General features: G+C 39.4%; 1 protein-coding gene across 12 annotated transcripts in view; it reads left to right on the top strand.

The window, feature by feature from the left end:
* Positions 1–18,604, top strand: part of EML5 (EMAP like 5) — a 294,529-nt gene that overhangs the window by 46,986 nt on the left and 228,939 nt on the right. For all 12 annotated transcript variants that reach the window (XM_073349378.1, XM_073349377.1, XM_073349376.1 and 9 more), the window contains exons 2-4: positions 4,265–4,424; positions 8,262–8,360; positions 9,462–9,530. In XM_073349378.1, coding sequence (XP_073205479.1) covers positions 4,265–4,424; positions 8,262–8,360; positions 9,462–9,530 — 328 coding nt within the window. The remainder of the gene's footprint in view (positions 1–4,264; positions 4,425–8,261; positions 8,361–9,461; positions 9,531–18,604) is intronic.

Below are 18,604 nucleotides of genomic sequence, written 5' to 3'. Positions count from 1 at the left end.
GCTCCATGACGAGCTTGATCTACCCTCTCCCTTCTATGTCCAGAGCACCCTTTGTCTTTTCTAAACTTACTTATCAAGTTCCTGGTGTGTTGCTGGCAGATCAGGTTCCAGCTCATGCCAAGGCCCCAAGGTCTCAACTGGGGCTGTCAGATTATTTTAAAAATGAATTGTGAGATTGAAAAAAAGTCACAATTAATTGTGACATTTTAATTGCACTGTTAAAATAATACCATTTATTTAAATATTTTTGGTGGGCCGGGGGGAAGGAAGTGTGTGTGTGTTGGGGGAGTGCTGTCTCTAAGCAGAGCACTCAGGAATCTTTTTTAGCCATCAGCAGCTGTTGTCGGCAGCACTCACTCCCAAGCCAGCAGCAGACGGGCTCCACTTAGAATCATAGAATATCAGGGTTGGAAGGGACCTCAGGAGGTCATCTAGTCCAACCCCCTGCTCAAAAGCAGGACCCATACCCAATTAAATCATCCCAGCCAGGGCTTTGTCAAGCCTGACCTTAAAAACTTCTAAGGAAGGAGATTCCACCACCTCCCTAGGCAACGCATTCCAGTGTTTCACCACCCTCCTAGTGAAAAAGTTTTTCCTAATATCCAACCTAAACCTCCCCCACTGCAACTTGAGACCATTACTCCTTGTCCTGTCCTCTTCCACCACTGAGAATAGTCTAGAACCATCCTCTCTGGAACTACCTCTCAGGTAGTTGAAAGCAGCTATCAAATCCCCCCTCATTCTTCTCCTCTGCAGACTAAACAATCCCAGTTCCCTCAGCCTCTCCTCATAACTCATGTGTTCCAGACCCCTAATCATTTTTGTTGCCCTTCACTGGACTCTCTCCAATTTATCCACATCCTTCTTGTAGTGTGGGGCCCAAAACTGGACACAGTACTCCAGATGAGGCCTCACCAATGTCGAATAGAGGGGGACGATCACGTCCCTCGATCTGCTCGCTATGCCCCTACTTATACATCCCAAAATGCCATTGGCCTTCTTGGCAACAAGGGCACACTGCTGACTTATATCCAGCTTCTCATCCACTGTCACCCCTAGGTCCTTTTCCGCAGAACTGCTGCCTAGCCATTCGGTCCCTAGTCTGTAGCGGTGCATTGGGTTCTTCCGTCCTAAGTGCAGGACCCTGCACTTATCCTTATTGAACCTCATCAGATTTCTTTTGGCCCAATCCTCCAATTTGTCTAGGTCCTTCTGTATCCTATCCCTGCCCTCCAGCGTATCTACCACTCCTCCCAGTTTAGTATCATCCGCAAATCTTGTTCTCGGATCCTAGCTCAGTGGTGACTGGGTACTCTGGTGCGGGAAAGGGAACACCCCGATATCAACCTTCTTCACCCCTGCTCTGTGCAGCAGACAGGAGACAGGCTTCCAATCTGGAGCTGCTTGGCTAGGGGTGACTCAATGGGGGTGGGAAAGAGGCGGAAGCAGTAGAGGAGCAGGGTGATGGGAGGAGGGACACTGCTGCCCTGGAGGCATGTGGCAGTGCCCACCTGTGCATGGTGCCCTGGTGTGCAATTAATGCTTGTTTAAAAAAAGTGTTAATTCGTTGAGTTAATCGCATGCATTAACTGTGATTAATTGACAGCCCTAATTATTATTTTTGATTACAAATATTTGTAGTGTAAAAAGATGAAAAAAAGATGGAGCAATCTACAAGTTGAAGCATGAAGGGGCATACAAATGTTTAGCATGTAAATACCTTGCATCTCTGGCTACAACAGTGCTACTTTCAGGTAGCATTATCTCCCATAAATGTAAACAAACTTGCTTTTCTGAACAAGCAGTAGGTCCAAGTGGACTTGTAGGCTCTAAAGTTTTATATTTTTTTTTCTGAGTGCAGTTATGCAAACTAATAATAATTCTACATTTGTAAATTGCACTTTCATGAGAAAGAGATTGCACTACAGTAGTTGTATGTGGTGAATTGAAAAATACTATTTTATCTTTTTTACAGTGCAAATATTTGTAATAATAATAATAAAGAGAGCACGGTACACCTTGTATTCTGTGTTGTAATTGAAATCAATATTTTTGAAAATGTGAAAAAAATCCAAAAATATTTATAATAAATTTAAATTGGTATTCTGTTATTGTTTAACAGTACAATTAAAACGTCGATTAATCGTGATTAATTTTTTAATCTAGTTAATTTGTTTTGCATTAATTGCTTGAGTTAACTGTGATTGACAGCCTTAGTCCTAACTGAACACTGAAATACATAGCTGGAGACTAGTCTGGCTCACTTATGTGTTAGTATTGTTAAAATATATGTTAAATTTATAAAAGTGTTTAGTCTTTATGAAATGCTTATCGGATAACATCTGTACCCCATGTTATAAGGTGATATTAAGTGTTTGCATTGTAATCCTCCATAAGTCATCAAACAGGAAAGAAGCATTAGTTTATGTAAAATATTGGCTTCCTGCACCAGTATTAGTGCCTGCCTACCAAGAAGGCCCTCTGAAATCAAATGAGACATTGTGAAATATCAAAGAACACAGACATTAACTACATTTCTCCCTCCCCCATAAAGAGGAGATGTGTGTGTGAGCTCATCCCATCATCTTGAACTCTGGGAGGAAGGGAATAAAAATCCCTGACAGAAGAACTGTATCTCTATGATGCTTGGACTTTGGGAGGGCAAGATTTCTAAACATAAGCAAAGGATCCCCAGCTGCTTAGCCTGGATTAGCCCTAAAGGATATATACAGTTTGCTTATTGCAGCAACTTCTATCACCTTTTGGAATCTAAGACTGTAACTTATTTGTGTGTGTGTGTGTGTATCTGCTTTGACTTTGTAAATAACTCATTTCTTTTTCTTAGTTACTAAAACGTTAGTTAATTATAAAATTGTCCACAAGGGTTGTCTTTGATGCAAGATCTAGAGTGCAATTGACCTAGGGTAAGTGACTGACCCTTCGGGATTGAGAGTAACCTGAGTATTAGTGTGATTTTTTTTGTTTAAGGGACCATCTTCTACAAAGGCAAGCTTGCCTAGATGGCAGGAGAGACCGGAGTACCCAAGGGGACTGTCTGTGACTCCATGTTTAGGCTGTTATAGTGCCTGAGGAGTTTACACTTGATGCTTGGTTGGTGAAAGCTAAGTATAGAATTCACAAGCAATTTGGGGTTTGTGCCCTGCTTAGAATCATAAAATCATAGAATATCAGGGTTGGAAGGGACCTCAGGAGGTCATCTAGTCCAACCCCCTGCTCAAAGCAGAACCTAATCCCTAACTAAATCATCCCAGCCAGGGCTTTGTCAAGCCTGACCTTAAAAAGCTCTAAGGAGGGGGGCATGTGGCTCCGTGTGCTGCCCCTCTCTGCAAGCACCACCCCCACAGCTCCCATTGGCCACAACTCCCCGTTCCTGTTCCTGGCCAATGGGAGCTGCTTGCAGGTAGGAGCAGCATGCAGAGGGAAAACCTCTGCTTCTCCATCCCCAGGGATGCGCTGGCCACTTCTGGGACCGGCGTGGGGCTGGGGCAGGCACCTGCCTTAGCGGCAGCCACGCTACACCACCAGAGAGCACAATCGACTGGGATATCCTTTTGGATTAACCAGTTGATCATGATCTACCAGTTGGTGACCACTGGTATAGAGTCACCTTTCAAATGGTTACCTTCCTGGGTCAAGTAGAGCATTTCACAGATCACTCTGTTTTGCTGTATCCAGTTTGTACAAAAAGATTGGATTTCTCTAGGTATACATCTCTCTTACCTATCTTCCTTTGATATGAAATATAAACTGGAAGATTTCAGGTCCTCTGTTATACCCCATTTACATATTCACCATATCATGTGTTAAATAAGTATTAGTTATTTTATTATATTTTAAGTCAACTGTCCTTAATTCAAAATTATATGTTTTGTGTTGGTGTCCTTTTAAACAGGAGAAAATGGGAAGTAGTAATTAATCAGAAGAATTTGGTAAAGCATGTATGTTGCAGAACAGAAGATTTAGTGAGTGTGATAGGTTATGAAATAAGTTTCACATTGGGAAAGATTCATGGAAGATTAAAGTTCGGTTGGTAGAACTGTGTGAAAGAAAGTTGTATGGCTACCATGAAAGTTGTCTTACAGGATGATACTGTGACATCTTGTTGTGTCAATGGGAAAACTTGTTATAAAAGTTGACTTTTGTTTAAGGAATTAAACTAACATTTGATTAACGAGCTAAATAATGTACAAGTTCTTTGGACAAAAGTTCTAATATTTGAAATTATTTTTCATTTTTTTGGCAGCCTTGCTTTGCATCCTGAACGAGTGTTGGTGGCAACAGGTCAAGTTGGAAAAGAACCATATATCTGTGTTTGGGATTCATACACTGTGCAAACTATATCGATACTGAAAGATGTTCACACACATGGTATAGCTTGCTTGGCATTTGACTTAGATGGGCAGGTATGTAGTCAATATTCTATTTTCAAAATCTGTTTTTAAAAGATAAACTGTCTAAATCTGTTTTAAAAAAGTCCTCCTATACAACTTTCTTTTAGGAGATGAACTGAATCAAAGGTTTTATTTGTCTAGTTCCAGTTTCAGGAAAGTGATGTTAATATTTACAGAGACTTTTCTTGCCAAATTTAAAAATTTGCAGCTTCAGAAGAGATGTGAATGAGGAGATGTGGGAAGCCTACTGCACTGGAGTAGGGAGATCATTCCAGGTATGGAGAGAGCAAGAAAGAAGACACACACGATGGCAGGCTCTTCCCCAGCTAACAAAATGTTAGCCATCTTGAAAAGAGGATTTAAAAAAAAAATCACAGGCTTAGGGCCAGATTATGTGATTATGGTACTGGCCTTTATTGGAGGCAGTGTGGAGCCGCTGCTCCAGCGGGGCTTTAGGAGGCACTGTTCCCAGAGAAGCAAATTGCTTCCCTGAATGTCTCAGCACCCTGCATAGTCGCTTCTCTGAGCTAGATGGCTCTGCTAGTTGATGTGGGGCATGTTTTAGTTTATTCTCTCTATTTTTGGGGGTTGCTAGCACTTCAGTCCTAACGGAAATTGTGCCTGGCCTCTCCACAGGGTGGGGAGAAGGCTCCTTGTGCTGCTCTACTTCCCCGTCCTATTCTCCCCTTTTTACAGACCTGTGCAGAGGCCAGGCACAATATGGTCCTTAGGCTGTGTTCTTTCCTATCTGACTTTAGTTCCTTCTGTTAGCCAGAGAAACTAATTTCTGTTCCCAGTTAGAAATGTAGTGGTGAAGTGATCAATTATTCTCATTATCTGAGCAAGAATTAGGGTAAGAATGCTCCCAAGTGTGAATTTCATTTAAAAAACCTGGAAACATAAGAGGGAAGCCGTAGAGATCATCAGTGTGACAGGGAATCTTTGGGTTTTAGATTTCTCACTATGGCTAAACTTTCAGGATGCATTGCTTGCAAGAACAACATTCTTTCACCTACAGTGGGCAAAGAAAACTATGCCTCTACCCCTCAAATGCTGTTCTAGCATCAATCATTCTTGCCTTCATAACCTCTTAGCTCAACTATCCTAGTCTAGGACTAAAGTTTATCTAAGATTCTGTTAAAGTCCGCTGGAAACTCCCTCTAGTCCAGACTATAGCTGCCTGTCTGGACTTGTTGCCATTTGACTGGTGTGTGAAATTCATGGTACCGATTGCCATATATAAAGCCCTAAATGGGTTTAAGCCCAGGCTAAGACCTTAAGACTGTCTCATCATCTCCAAACTACCATACATCTACACTCATCAGGGACATAAATAACCTTTTTGTATTTTGGGGGGGACTAGAATTAAAAAAAAATAGCTTTTGAATATCATTTCAATTAGTAGTTTTGCACCGTAACGAAATTTCTTCACTTTTATTAAAATGAGATAAATGAACTCCAGTTCCCAATTCATTGTTTCTTTATTAATACAGTTTCTACGTTTTTGGGGGAAAGGGGAGGAGGGCTATAGCTTCCTTAGTCCCCAGTTGTCTATGCCCGTGTTCATCCAGTATATTACAACTTTCTGGCTCCAATGGTAAAGTTTATGGTAGAGGCTTCTTGATAGGAGAGTTGCACCTCTAAAATATTTTGTCTATGGAAATACAGTTAAGCATGAACCTAGCCACTTTTAGAAAGAACTTCAAAACCTACCTCTTTGTTCAGGTGTTCCATACTAATTAAATCCTGCTTTTCTAGCTCTCTGGTAAATCTGCAGGCAGATGGGAAGCATGAAATTTGGTCTCTTTTTGAGATTTGAATCTCTACTTAAGTTTTGTGTAACATCCAGATCTCATGGCGATGGGTGCTTTAAAAATTATTATAATGGTAATAGATTCAGTATACCTTTACTCCATTCATTGCTGAGCAGGATTGTTAATGCTGGAGCTGGATCAATTTCTGTTTGGAACATTTTCAGTAGAAAGAGTGGATTTTGAAAGATCTGAAAACTGGGAATTTATGGAGTTTTGCAAATAGAGACCAGAGAGATCACTTCCATGTACACCTCTACCCCGATATAACGCGACCCGATATAACACGAATTCGGATATAACGCGGTAAAGCAGCGCTGGGGAGGGGAGAAGGCTGTGCACTCTGGTGGATCAAAGCAAGTTGATATAACGCAGTTTCACCTATAATGTGGTAAGATTTTTTGGCTCCCGAGGACAGCGTTATAACGGGGTAGAGGTGTAGTTTCTTTGCTGTGGGCTGTGCACCTTGCAGCCAGTTTGGTGTTGGTGGTATTGTAGTTAGATTTCCCTGATAGGCAGACTTTTTAATTGACTATTATCATCTACGTGTGTCAGAAAATGGAAACTAAATTTGCCTCAACTTGGTACTATGAGTGTAAGCATTATCAGTTAAAAGGAGGAAAAATCTTTGTCCATAAGGCTCACAAGTCCTTCCTCTGTCAAAATTAAGCCATCACCATCCAAATGTAAAAACAAACAAACCCAAAACACCCTACCACCCACTTTGTATTTGTCTGATCTTAGTCTGTCTTTAAGATTGTGTAAGATGATTGTGGTCAGATCTTACACAGTAACAAATGTGCTCTCAATGTTTAAGAAATAAATAATAAAGTTGAACTGCAAAGCTAAAATGAAGTGAGTTAAGCCCAGAAAAATGCTGTATATGTCCACATATTAGGCTAAGAGAGGGCTGGGAGCACAGAGAGATTTTTATTTATTTATTTACTTTATTTTTTTCATCTCAGGAATAACTTTTTGGCACTTCCAGATTTGCAGTTCATCTTTTGTCTGGGGACTCCTTGGATATGCTTACTGAATTGCCGCAGTGCTGGTTTTAGGCCCTGATGCTAAAGCAATCATGCAAGACAAAATCAGTTGCTGCTTTGGAGGCAGAAGAAGGCAGCACAAATTATTTCATAACATAGCTTAAGGAGAATGATATAGATTAGCCTTCAAAATATAAATTAACCACCATTCTTGCATAGCTATGGGTGCCAGTGAAGGTTGAAAGTGCAGAATTGAATTGCATCTTTTGTTAAGCATCATCTGGGAAGCTGAATGTGCAAATGCATACAGTCCACTTTTCTCTCTCTTTCTTTCATGCAGCCTCCTTACTCCTGAAATGTCTTCTCTCTTGATCTCTTAAGAATTTCAGAAAATTAAATAAAGTTTAATAGGTATAGAATATTAAAAATATTTTAGGGTATTGGCTGAACTGAATTTTAAAAACACTCTCAGCTTTAACTTCATTATTTTTAAAGAAATATTTTGTTTAACAGGTTTTGAAGATGTAAAGATAAAGATGAAGTGTTTATTCTTTACCCTTCCTTGAAATTTTAATATTAATACTTACGTAAGTGTTTACAGGATCAGGGTGTACGTACTTTAAATTTAAACTAACTTCAGTGGGACTGCTCACATACTTAATGTTTAGCACCTGCATTTTTACAGAATTGAGTCTTAGGTACAGAGTAATGTTTTATGTTTTATTCACATTTGTATATTGAGGACATTTCAAGAACAATATTCAAAATATTAATTTGGAAATATCTATTAATATCTGTTAAGGTACTAGTTAACCTCAGGTTTATAAAAGTGTATTGTTCTTCTACTGACACAATCTCCATGGAAGTTTTTTGCTTACATGAAGACTAGCACTGGGCCCTGTTGCTCTATTTTTTCCTCTGAAATATATATACAATTAGATTTCTTTTAAAAATCCAGTTATGGTAAGAAGTCTCTCAAAATTAAATGGGAACGTGATTCAAATATTGATATTTTCCTTTTTTCTTTTTTTAAACTTCTTGGAAATTATCAGCGTTTGGTCTCAGTGGGTCTGGATTCAAAAAATACAATATGCGTGTGGGACTGGAGAAAAGGAAAAATGTTATCTATGGCTCCTGGTCATACAGACAGGGTAAGCATAACTACTTAATAAGAGTATTGGTGGAATTTTGATACATTGAAACCTCTGTGTGTACATATTGGGAATTTTTGTTTTCTGAATAACAGCTGTTTTAGATTATAGAAGATGATCGTGTTAACTTTATTTGAGGGAAAATATATGCGTCATAAATATCTATGCTTTATGTGATATGTAGTTCACCACATATTTATGCATAGTCTGTGGAGACCTAGAAGCATATATTGAAGGTGTCATATTTGAGGCAACTCTAGACCCTACTTCTGGTATGGGAAAACCAAAGTGTGCCAAATCTTTTTAACTCTGGAATTCGTTAGGTGTATGTGGCTTAATAGTTGGGAAATACACACAGTATTTTGGAGACCATTTTGAAGCAGGCTTATTCATAGCTTTTATACAAATGAAAGAACACTCAAAAAGAACACTGTTAAGACATGTTACAAGAACTTAAACCAACTCCATTTAACAATAATATACATTTGGTGACTATTTTCATTTTTATTGTCTTGCTGGCATTTAAAATCTTCCAGGCCTGTGAGAATATCACCAATAACTCCTTCAGAGCATTCTGGCAAATAGATATTGAACTTTATCTCCTTATCAAGCTTCTAGTTTAGACATATAAATCTAAAGATAATACATAAAAATGAGAAAAGGCAAAAAAGAACATTAACCTGCACAACTTCACAGTCCTCAAATATCAGAAAATAACAGCATTAGACTTCTGTGTGCCCCTTTTTACATAATCACATATTATTTCTCAAATGCAAGATAGGATTTTTTTCTACAACTTATAAATAGACACACAGCATCTTCTGTAACTGTACAGTATATTACTTTGGGTATGCCAGACAAATACAGATAATGAAAGATATTTATATAATGTACAATGCAATTTAACTTCTGAGGGGAGGCATAAAAAATAGTCCCAATAAACTTCTTTGAAAAGCTCTGAAATAGCTTTCTGCCAGCTGTAGGTCAGTAGATTTTGTGCTGTTTGTCATATTGATGTGAATTTGTGTTATTTTCATTTATATCTAAAATTATACATGTATTAAAAATGCCATTTTTACTAGCATTCTGATTTATTTGCAGATATTTGATATTTCTTGGGATTTGTACCAACCAAACAAACTAGTCAGCTGTGGTGTAAAACATATTAAGGTACTGTACTAAATTTACATTTTTCTTATATAAATATGTTGTTATATTTACTATCACTTTGTTTGGTAAAACAAGTAATTATGGAATCTAAAGGGAGGGAAGGGATAGCTCAATGGTTTGAGCATTGGTCTGCTAAACCCAGGGTTGTGAGTTCAGTCCTTGAGGGAGCCATTTAGGGATCTGGGGCAGAAATTGGGGATTGATCCTGCTTTCAGCAGCGGGTTGGACTAGATGACCTCCTGAGGTCCCTTCCAACCCTGATATTCTATGATTCTATACTTTTATATTTAATTTAGATAGGAGGCTTGTATTCAGAATCTTACTAATAAATCACAAGCAAAAATATTATTGCTCATGAGATATTCTGATAACTTTTCTATTAATAGACTATATTAGATTCAGTTGCTGCTTAATATAAATTGAACATGAAAATTGGAAAAATAACATTGTTTGTAATTAGACAACTGCTAGTGCAGTTTCTTTTTTTAAAAGGACATGAGAGTTCTTCCACAAGATACAGTGAAGTTAATTAAAAATAAAGTATTATAAAATATACTGTTTTCAGATCCTAAGTAAGTAGTGGTGGTGGTAGTGATGATGATTTTTTACTACATCCTACTTTTGCTGATGGCACACAGGGCAGAAACTAGTCTCTTCCATCCATCTCTGTCATTATCTGCTGCTTCCATCTGCTCTAGGGTGTTGAGATGGACTGTTCTGTCCTCTCTGCTAAGGGTGGTGGTTCTTCTCTGGGGTGCCCTTGTTTCCTCGCACCAGTTGGTTTCCACCTGAGAGCTTTGGGAGTCTGTACGTTGGCATGCCCCATATATGTCCAACATTTCCTTCTAATTCTAGTGGAGATAAGCTGCTGGTTGATAATTTCTCAGATCTCTTCGTCATTGATAAAGTCTCACTATCCAGTGCCCAGAATCTTTCGTAGGCATTTATTTTCATAAGCATCTAGTTTTCTATCTAACATTTTAAGATCTCCAGCTCTTTCAGCTGTATGTTAGCACTGAGATTACATTTTAGTTGAAAGTTCAGTTTTGTTTTGGTACTGTGTATCTTTGATTTCCATAGGTTGTTGAGTTTTTAGTGAATGCTGTGGATGCGTTTCCTATCCTTGATATCACTTATTTCACAAAATCTCTGTTAGCTAATATGGTGCTGCTCAGGTAAATGAACTGTTCAACTGTCTTTGTTTTTGCCTTCCGATATGTTGCTGTTGCTTGACGCTAGTGTTTCAAGGACATTTGTTTGTGAGTCCTGCTTTGCCTGATATTTTTGCCAATGTGTCTGTCTTTCTTTGTAGCATTTTGGAGGTGTCGCTCAACAGAGTGATATTATCAGCAAAATCTAGGCCTTGTGAGCAGGCATTTGCCATTTACCCATACTATGTCAGTGTTTGTGTTGCTAATGTGCTTCTTAATTATCCAATCTATGGCAATCCCAAACAATAATGCTAGTGTCCACGTTGAACCGTTGTGTTGTCTGGTTGTTTACCTTTACAGAGTTGTTTGCATCAATATATTTAGTCTTGATGATGACAACTTTATCTGGAATTTCGTAAAACTGAAGAATATTCCACAATGTATGCCTATGCAGTCTGTTAAATGCCTTTTGAAATTAGACTAAATTGATAATAAGGGGAGCCTGCCATTGTATGCATTTTTCTGATAGTCCTTAGTGTGAATATTTGATCTACACAGGATCTCTTCGGCTTGAATCCAGATGCTTCTTCACTAAGCTTTGCATCCACTGCCTCTTTCATCCTGTATAGTATCACACTATAGAAGACTTTTCCTGCTACAGAGAGTATTGACTCCTATCCAGTCGTTAGTCAGTAAAATCACCATTTTTGAGTATTCTGAGAATTATTCCATGTTTCCGCTGGTTAGGAGTGGTCGCTCTTTCCCCAGACCTCATTAAACAGCTCTGCCAGTTTGGTTAGGGTTGTAGTGTAAAGTGCATTTCTGCTGTGATTTGATCATCTCCCTCTGCTCTATTGTTTTTGAGCTTCTAGACTGTAGCCTATACTTCTGACATCTCTATGGGACCAATGTTGATATCAAGTTGGTCAGGTTTGAATGTTTCATTGAATTCTGGTGCTGAGGCTTGGTCTATTGAGGATTTATTTAAAATGCTGTGCCCATCTGTTGTTCTGTTCTACCTCAGTTGTAAGCATTTTCCTTCTTTATTTTTTATTGTTCCATTTCCTGTTTTGAAGTTTCCACACAGGGTTGTAGTTACGAGTTAAACGACTCTGAGGTTTCCTATCATAACAGCAGCTTCAGCTGCTAAGTCTTAAACATAATGCTGTTTCTTTTTCCTTGCATTGCTTTTCACTGCTTTGTCTGTTTTCTTGTACTCCCTTTTTTGCTTTTTCCAATATTTCATTGATCTTAGCATTCAGGAGTTTTCCTTTCAGTGTTTTACTTTGATCAGTAAGATGCTGTATCTCTTGGCTTATCTAATTCTTGCTTTGTTTATGTTGATATCCAACTACAACTGCTGTTGGTTGAATCACATTGTCACTGAGCACTGCCCACTTTCTTTAGGTCCAGTTGTTGCCTTGTCTTCCTCTGCCTCTGGCAGTGCCTCATATCTGTTACTTAGTTGAAGTTGGAGTTTTTGACAGTACTTTTTTTGTTTTTTTCAGTTCTGTACTGCGGATTTTCTTGCTGTTTTTCTTTTAAAGTTGAGCTTTCTCAGATTTAAATTCAGTTTGGCAAAGCTGTTGGCATCTGCTGCTCGATATGCCCTTGGACTTTGGATAGATGACCTGTATCTTGAGCTAATGCAGATGTGATTGATTTGTTTTTTTTATTTTGGTTTTTTGTTTTGCCAACTGGTGAATTCTGTGTTTCTCTATGTATGTTGTTATGAGGCAACAGGGTGCTTGCAAGAACTGGGTTGGACACCATGCACAATTAAATTAATCTCTCACCATTTGGGTTTAATGATTCCCAACACACACTTCCCCACTGATCTTTCCATTCCTTGGTTATCACATCGTACTTTAGCCATCAGAATGAGTAGATCATGTTTTGGTATTCTGTCAATCACATTTGGAGTCAATTATAGTACTTATCTTTATCCTCATCACTATGTTCCTGTGTCAGAGCATAGCATCATATTATTGACATGTTTAGGAATCTGATTTGGAGCCTTGCACATATGATGTGTTGGTTGATAGGTTCCCAGTTGAAAAGTGATTTTTTCTATAGAATCTGCTATATTGACTGCTACTCCTGCAAAGCGTGCATTGTCACTTAAGACCTGCATAGATGAGATGTTTCTTCTCTTGCTTGGAGTGCTTCTTATCCACACCTGTCAGTCTGCTCTGACTGATGCTCAAGATTTCAATTTCATAGCTGTTCATCTCCCTCATGATCTGTGAGAGCTTTGAAGTGTTTTCTTGCTGTCAGAATCAAACTTTTGGGGGTCCTGTCTTCCAGAGACTGGCTTTTACTGGGAATCTTCATGTAGCATGAGGGGATGGCAGTATTCTCTACTGAGCAACCATATTTACCAGAATGGTAGCTTGGCTCCATTTTCTATAACCAATTAGTTGTGTTGGTTTTTTTTTTAACAAGGTTAGGTGGTTAGATTTGAGCTCAAACCTCCTCACTTTGGCCCTGAGGATGTCACATGGGACAGAGCTGTGTGCTGATTGGGCCACAGGTTGAGAAACACTGCTGTAGATTATTTATGGACTTGGGACTACAACTGAACACTCAAAAATTGACTCTAACTCCAGTGCAACATCTAGAATTCATAGGAGCATATCTAGATGCAGTAAAGGCCAAAGCCTTCCTCCCACTACACAGATTCAACACTAAAAAGAACAGGAGTACTTGTGGCACCTTAGAGACTAACAAATTTGTTAGAGCATAAGCTTTTGTGGGCTACAGCCCACTTCATCGGATGCATAGAATGGAACATACAGTAAGAAGATATATAAATATAGATATATACAGAGAAGTTGGAAGTTACCATACAAACTGTGAGAAACTAATTAGTTAAGATGAGCTATTATCAGCAGGAGAAAAAAACTTTTGTAGTGATAATCAAGACGGCCCATTTAGACAGTTGACAAGAAGGTGTGAGGATACTTAATTTAAGGAAATAGATTCAATATGTGTAATGACCCAGCCACTCCCAGTCTCTATTCAAACCCAAGTTAATGGTATCTAGTTTGCATATTAATTCAAGCTCAGCAGCTTCTCGTTGGAGTCTGTTTTTGAAGCTTTTCTGTTGCAAAATTGCCACCCTTAAATCTTTTTACTGAGTGGCCAGAGAGGTGAAGTGTTCTCCTACCGATTTTTTGAATGTTATGATTCCTGATATCAGATTTGTGTCCATTTATTCTTTTGCATAGAGACTGTCTGGTCTACAGGACAGGCCCAACAAAGAAAATAACAGAACGCCACTAGCTGTCACCTTCAGCCCCCAACTAAAACCTCTCCAGCACATCATCAAAGATCTACAACCTATCCTGAAAAATGATCCCTCACTCTCACAGATCTTGGGAGACAGACCAGTCCTCGCTTACAGACAGCCCCCCAACCTGAAGCAAATAGTCTCCAGCAACCACACACCACACAACAAAAACACTAACCCAGGAACCTATCCTTGCAACAAAGCCCGATGCCAACTCTGTCCACATATTTATTCAAGTGACACCATCATAGGACCTAATCACATTAGCCATGCCATCAGGGGCTAGTTCACCTGTACATCCACCAATGTGATAGATGCCATCATGTGCTAGCAGTGCCGCTCTGCCACGTACATTGGCCAAACTGGACAGTCTCTACACAAAAGAATAAATGGACACAAATCTGACATCAGGAATCATAACATTCAAAACCCGGTAGGAGAACACTTCAACCTCTCTGGCCACTCAGTAAAAGATTTAAGGGTGGCAATTTTGCAACAGAAAAGCTTCAAAAACAGACTCCAATGAGAAACTGTTGAGCTTGAATTAATATGCAAACTAGATACCATTAACTTGGGCTTGAATAGAGACTGGAAGTGGCTGGGTCATTACACATATTGAATCTGTTTCTCCATGTTAAGAATCCTCACACCTTCTTGTCAACTGTCTAAATGGGCCATCTTGATCATCACTACAAAAGTTTTTTCCTCCTGCTGATAATAGCTCATCTTAACTAATTAGCCTCTCACAGTTTGTATGGTAACTTCCAACTTATCTGTATGTATGTGTATATATATATATATCTTACTATATGTTCCATTCTATGCATCCGATGAAGTGGGCTGTAGCCCACGAAAGCTTATGCTCAAATAAATTTGTTAGTCTATAAGGTGCCACAAGTACTCCTGTTCTTTTTGCGGATACAGACTGACACGGGTGCTACTCTGAAACCTGTCAAAGGTTCAACACTGTAACAGTCTTAATCCACACCGTCCAAATCAGCCCCCACACCTCGGCCAGGAATTGCCTTCAACTACTGGGGCACATGGCAGTAGGCACCTTGTAATAACTCATACAAGGCTTCACCTGAGTTGCCTTCAGGCATGGCTCAAAATGATATACGCACCAGACAGACATACTGAACAAACCACTGTTAATATTGTTGATAATCAAAGACTCTCTCAAATGGTGGAAAGACCACAGCATGTCTGTGCGGGGTCCCCTTCACTCAGCCACCTCCAACATTGGTACTGATAACAGACGCATCTTTACTGGGCCGGGGACCTCATCTAGACGACCTCAAGGTTCAAGCAAATGGTCCCTCTTGGAATCAACACTGCATGTCAATATGTTGGAGCTCAGAGTGGTCATTATCGCCTGTTCACATTTCCTATCATTGATCAAAGGCAAACATAAAGGTTATGACAGACAACATAGCATGTATGTTCTACATAAATTGCCAGAGCAATTTTGTGCAGAGGCAATGAAGCAATGGAATTGGTGCATTCAGCACAGCATCAACATATCATCTGCCTAACTTCTGGGTATACAGAATACCACAGCGGACGTCCTCAGCAGGACATTTTTGCAGGAACACATATGGGAAATGGACTTCATTGTTCTCCAGAACATATTTCTGCATTGAGGAGTCCCAAAAATAGACACATTTGCGACCTCCAAAACCAATAAATGTTTCCAGTACTGCTCCAGAGCTGGACTGTGGCATCATTTGCTCAGAGACACCTTCCTCTTTCACTGGAATATGGGTCTCCTTTACGCCTTCTCTCCAATTCCTCTCATTGAAAATCCTGCCCAAGATAAGAAAAGAAAGAGCAAAGGTTATTCTTATAGTCCACATGTGGCCAAGATCGGCATGGTTCCTCAATTAACGATACACCTTCCAGTCAAACTCCAGCTCCTTCCCCACCTCCACTTCCAGAATGCCAGACAGATCCACCACCCCAACTTACAAGTTTTCCGACTCAAGGCATGGCTTCTTGATGGTTCGAAAGCATAGAGATATCCTGTTCATAGGATGTTAAAGAGGTGCTATTACATAGCAGAAAAACATCAATTTGTCACAAGTATAATCCAGAAGAGGAAAAGATTCCAAATCTGTTGTGACTCAAAACATTTTACGCCAACTTCCCTTCCCTCCCACTGGTACTAGATGACATCCTAGATCTAAAAAGGTGAGGATTATCTCAAAACTCAGTAAAGGTATATCTTGCAGCCACAACCACCTTTCCTCATAAGATAGACAGCTACTTTGTAATCATTCATCCTACAACAAAAAGCTTCCTTAAGGGTCTGAGTAACCTCTTTCCACAAGTCAGATGCCTGACACCAACATGAAATTTTTAACCTGGACCTTAACTGTCTTACAAAGTCTCCTTTTGAACCCCTGGCCATATTCTCAGTTACACAGCTATCTGTGAAAACAGCATTCCTAGTAGCCATCACCTTGGCTTCAAGAAATGGGGAAATAGGCACTCTAATGGCACAACCAGCCATGGTGGTAGTGGTGTTTTAAGAGATCAGGTTGCACTGAGACCACACTCCAAGTTCCTCATGAAAATATCCTCTGCTTTCTCCATAAACCAACTTATTCACCTCCCAACCTTCTTCCCAAAGCCACACCATGACAAGAGAGAAGCAATATTGCATATACTTGACATCAGGAGAGCATTGGCATTCTATTTGGATATAACAAAAATTTTCAGAAAATCTCCTAAACTATTCCTTTCCATTGCAGAGGGGTCTAAAGGATCCTCAGTTTTGAAACAAAGACTCTCTAGAGGGATATCGAACTTCATTACTATTGCTATTGTACTCACAATCTTCAACCTCCATCTGGAGTTCATATTCATTCTACGAGATCTGTTTCCACTTCTGTCAAAAACGTTCCCATCAAAAATATATGCAGAGCTGCAACTTTTGCAGAACATTGTGCAGTGACTCATGACTCAGCATCAGATGCCATGTTTGGCTACACTATATTGGCATCAATATTAGACTTGACTCCAAAGCTCCATCGGGGTCCTGCTGTACAGTCACCTACAGTGGAACACCCATAGGGACACTACTCAAAGAAGAAGCGGTTACTCATCTTACACAGTTGCTGTGGCTCTTTGAGATCTGTGCCCCTATGGGTGCTTCACAGCCTTCCCTTCTGTTTGTGAGCTCTTAATAAGAGGCTGTGCAATAGAGAAGACACTTAGGGTGGTTAACTTGTGCAGCACTGGATAGCCTTGAGGCAAGGCATGAGACAGGGAGAGCACATGTGCAGGCCGAATGGACACTGCTAGCTGAAATCTCCAATCTGAGGCGCAAGGATGCGGATACATCTACAGTGGAGCACTCATAGGGGGACACATCTCAAAGAACCACAGTTACTGCACAAGGTGAATAAACCCTTCTCACACAATGGGGCTCATCCTTCTCCTGTTCAAATACCTTCTATGTCCACCAATAAGCAGCAAGTGAGGTGGTCATCTTAAAAGCCCATATTGATCTTGATCCTAGGTTACTACCCTTCTCACCCATCTTTAGCAACTGTCTGTCTGTCCATCCTCCTTCCAAGCATTCACTGGCATTGTTTTGAACTAGTGGGTCTTATAGTCACCAGAGATTATTCCATTCAGTTATGGTCACTGTCAAGCTTCTACCCTGCCTCCTCTTCAGGGACCCTTCTTTCTCAAAATTTATTGAGGGAGCAACTTTAAATAGAAAAGCTGGGATTCTGGAGCACAAATTGGTGGCTGGGGGGTGACTGGGGGAAATGGGTATCCCTGTATATGCCCCAATTTGATCCCTAATTTAGACTGAAAAGTGAGGAGTGGCCATTGAAATTCCTTATAGCTATTTGTTTACAAAGATCTCTGGGAGTACTTTTTTTAAAAAACATATTTTTTATCATTGACAGATGGGAAAATTATGTTGCTTGTAAAGAGTGAATGTGGGGATTAAACTATTTTTGCTTTGTTGGCAAAAATGTTCAGTGTGTCAGCTAGATTGCATACAACTTTGATTTAACATACTGTTTATCATGTAGTTTAAAAACTTCCATTAGCTTGATTACTACTTAACTTTCTGCCACTTCAATACATAGCGCAACACTGGCAAATTAGGCCTCCTGTCTTTTGCCAAAAACAATTGTATAATTTAAAATGGCTCAGATTGCTGAAGTAACCTATTTGTTTATTTTAAAAAAAATAGTTTCCTTTAGCAACTTATAATTAACAAAATCCGTTTTAATTAAATTATATTCTAAGCATCTTTAACAACTAGGCTGCAGCTATTTGGTCATTCATTATTTAAATAAAAAATCCTAACCCAAGACTTTGAATAGCATCCTGATTAGGCAAGAGGTCAGACTTTTTAAAAATGATGTTCCTTTTTAACATCAACAATTATTTCTCATGCTAGGAATCATTATATAATGATCTACATCTCTGGATAGACTTCATATTGACTAGGTATTTGACTGGAGAATGCAAATTGTTATATTATAAATGGAATTGCCTAAATCAATTGAAATGACAAGATTCTTTGGAATTACTTTCCTCATATATGCTATTCTCTGCTCTCATATTGTTTGTGGGTGCCTGATCTGTACAATGACTGTACTGTT

Source organism: Lepidochelys kempii, chromosome 6 (assembly GCF_965140265.1).
Source record: "Lepidochelys kempii isolate rLepKem1 chromosome 6, rLepKem1.hap2, whole genome shotgun sequence".
NCBI classification, from domain to species: domain Eukaryota; kingdom Metazoa; phylum Chordata; order Testudines; family Cheloniidae; genus Lepidochelys; species Lepidochelys kempii.
The sequence above is the reverse complement of the archived record's forward strand: the minus strand, read 5'-3'. Positions and strand labels throughout refer to the sequence as shown.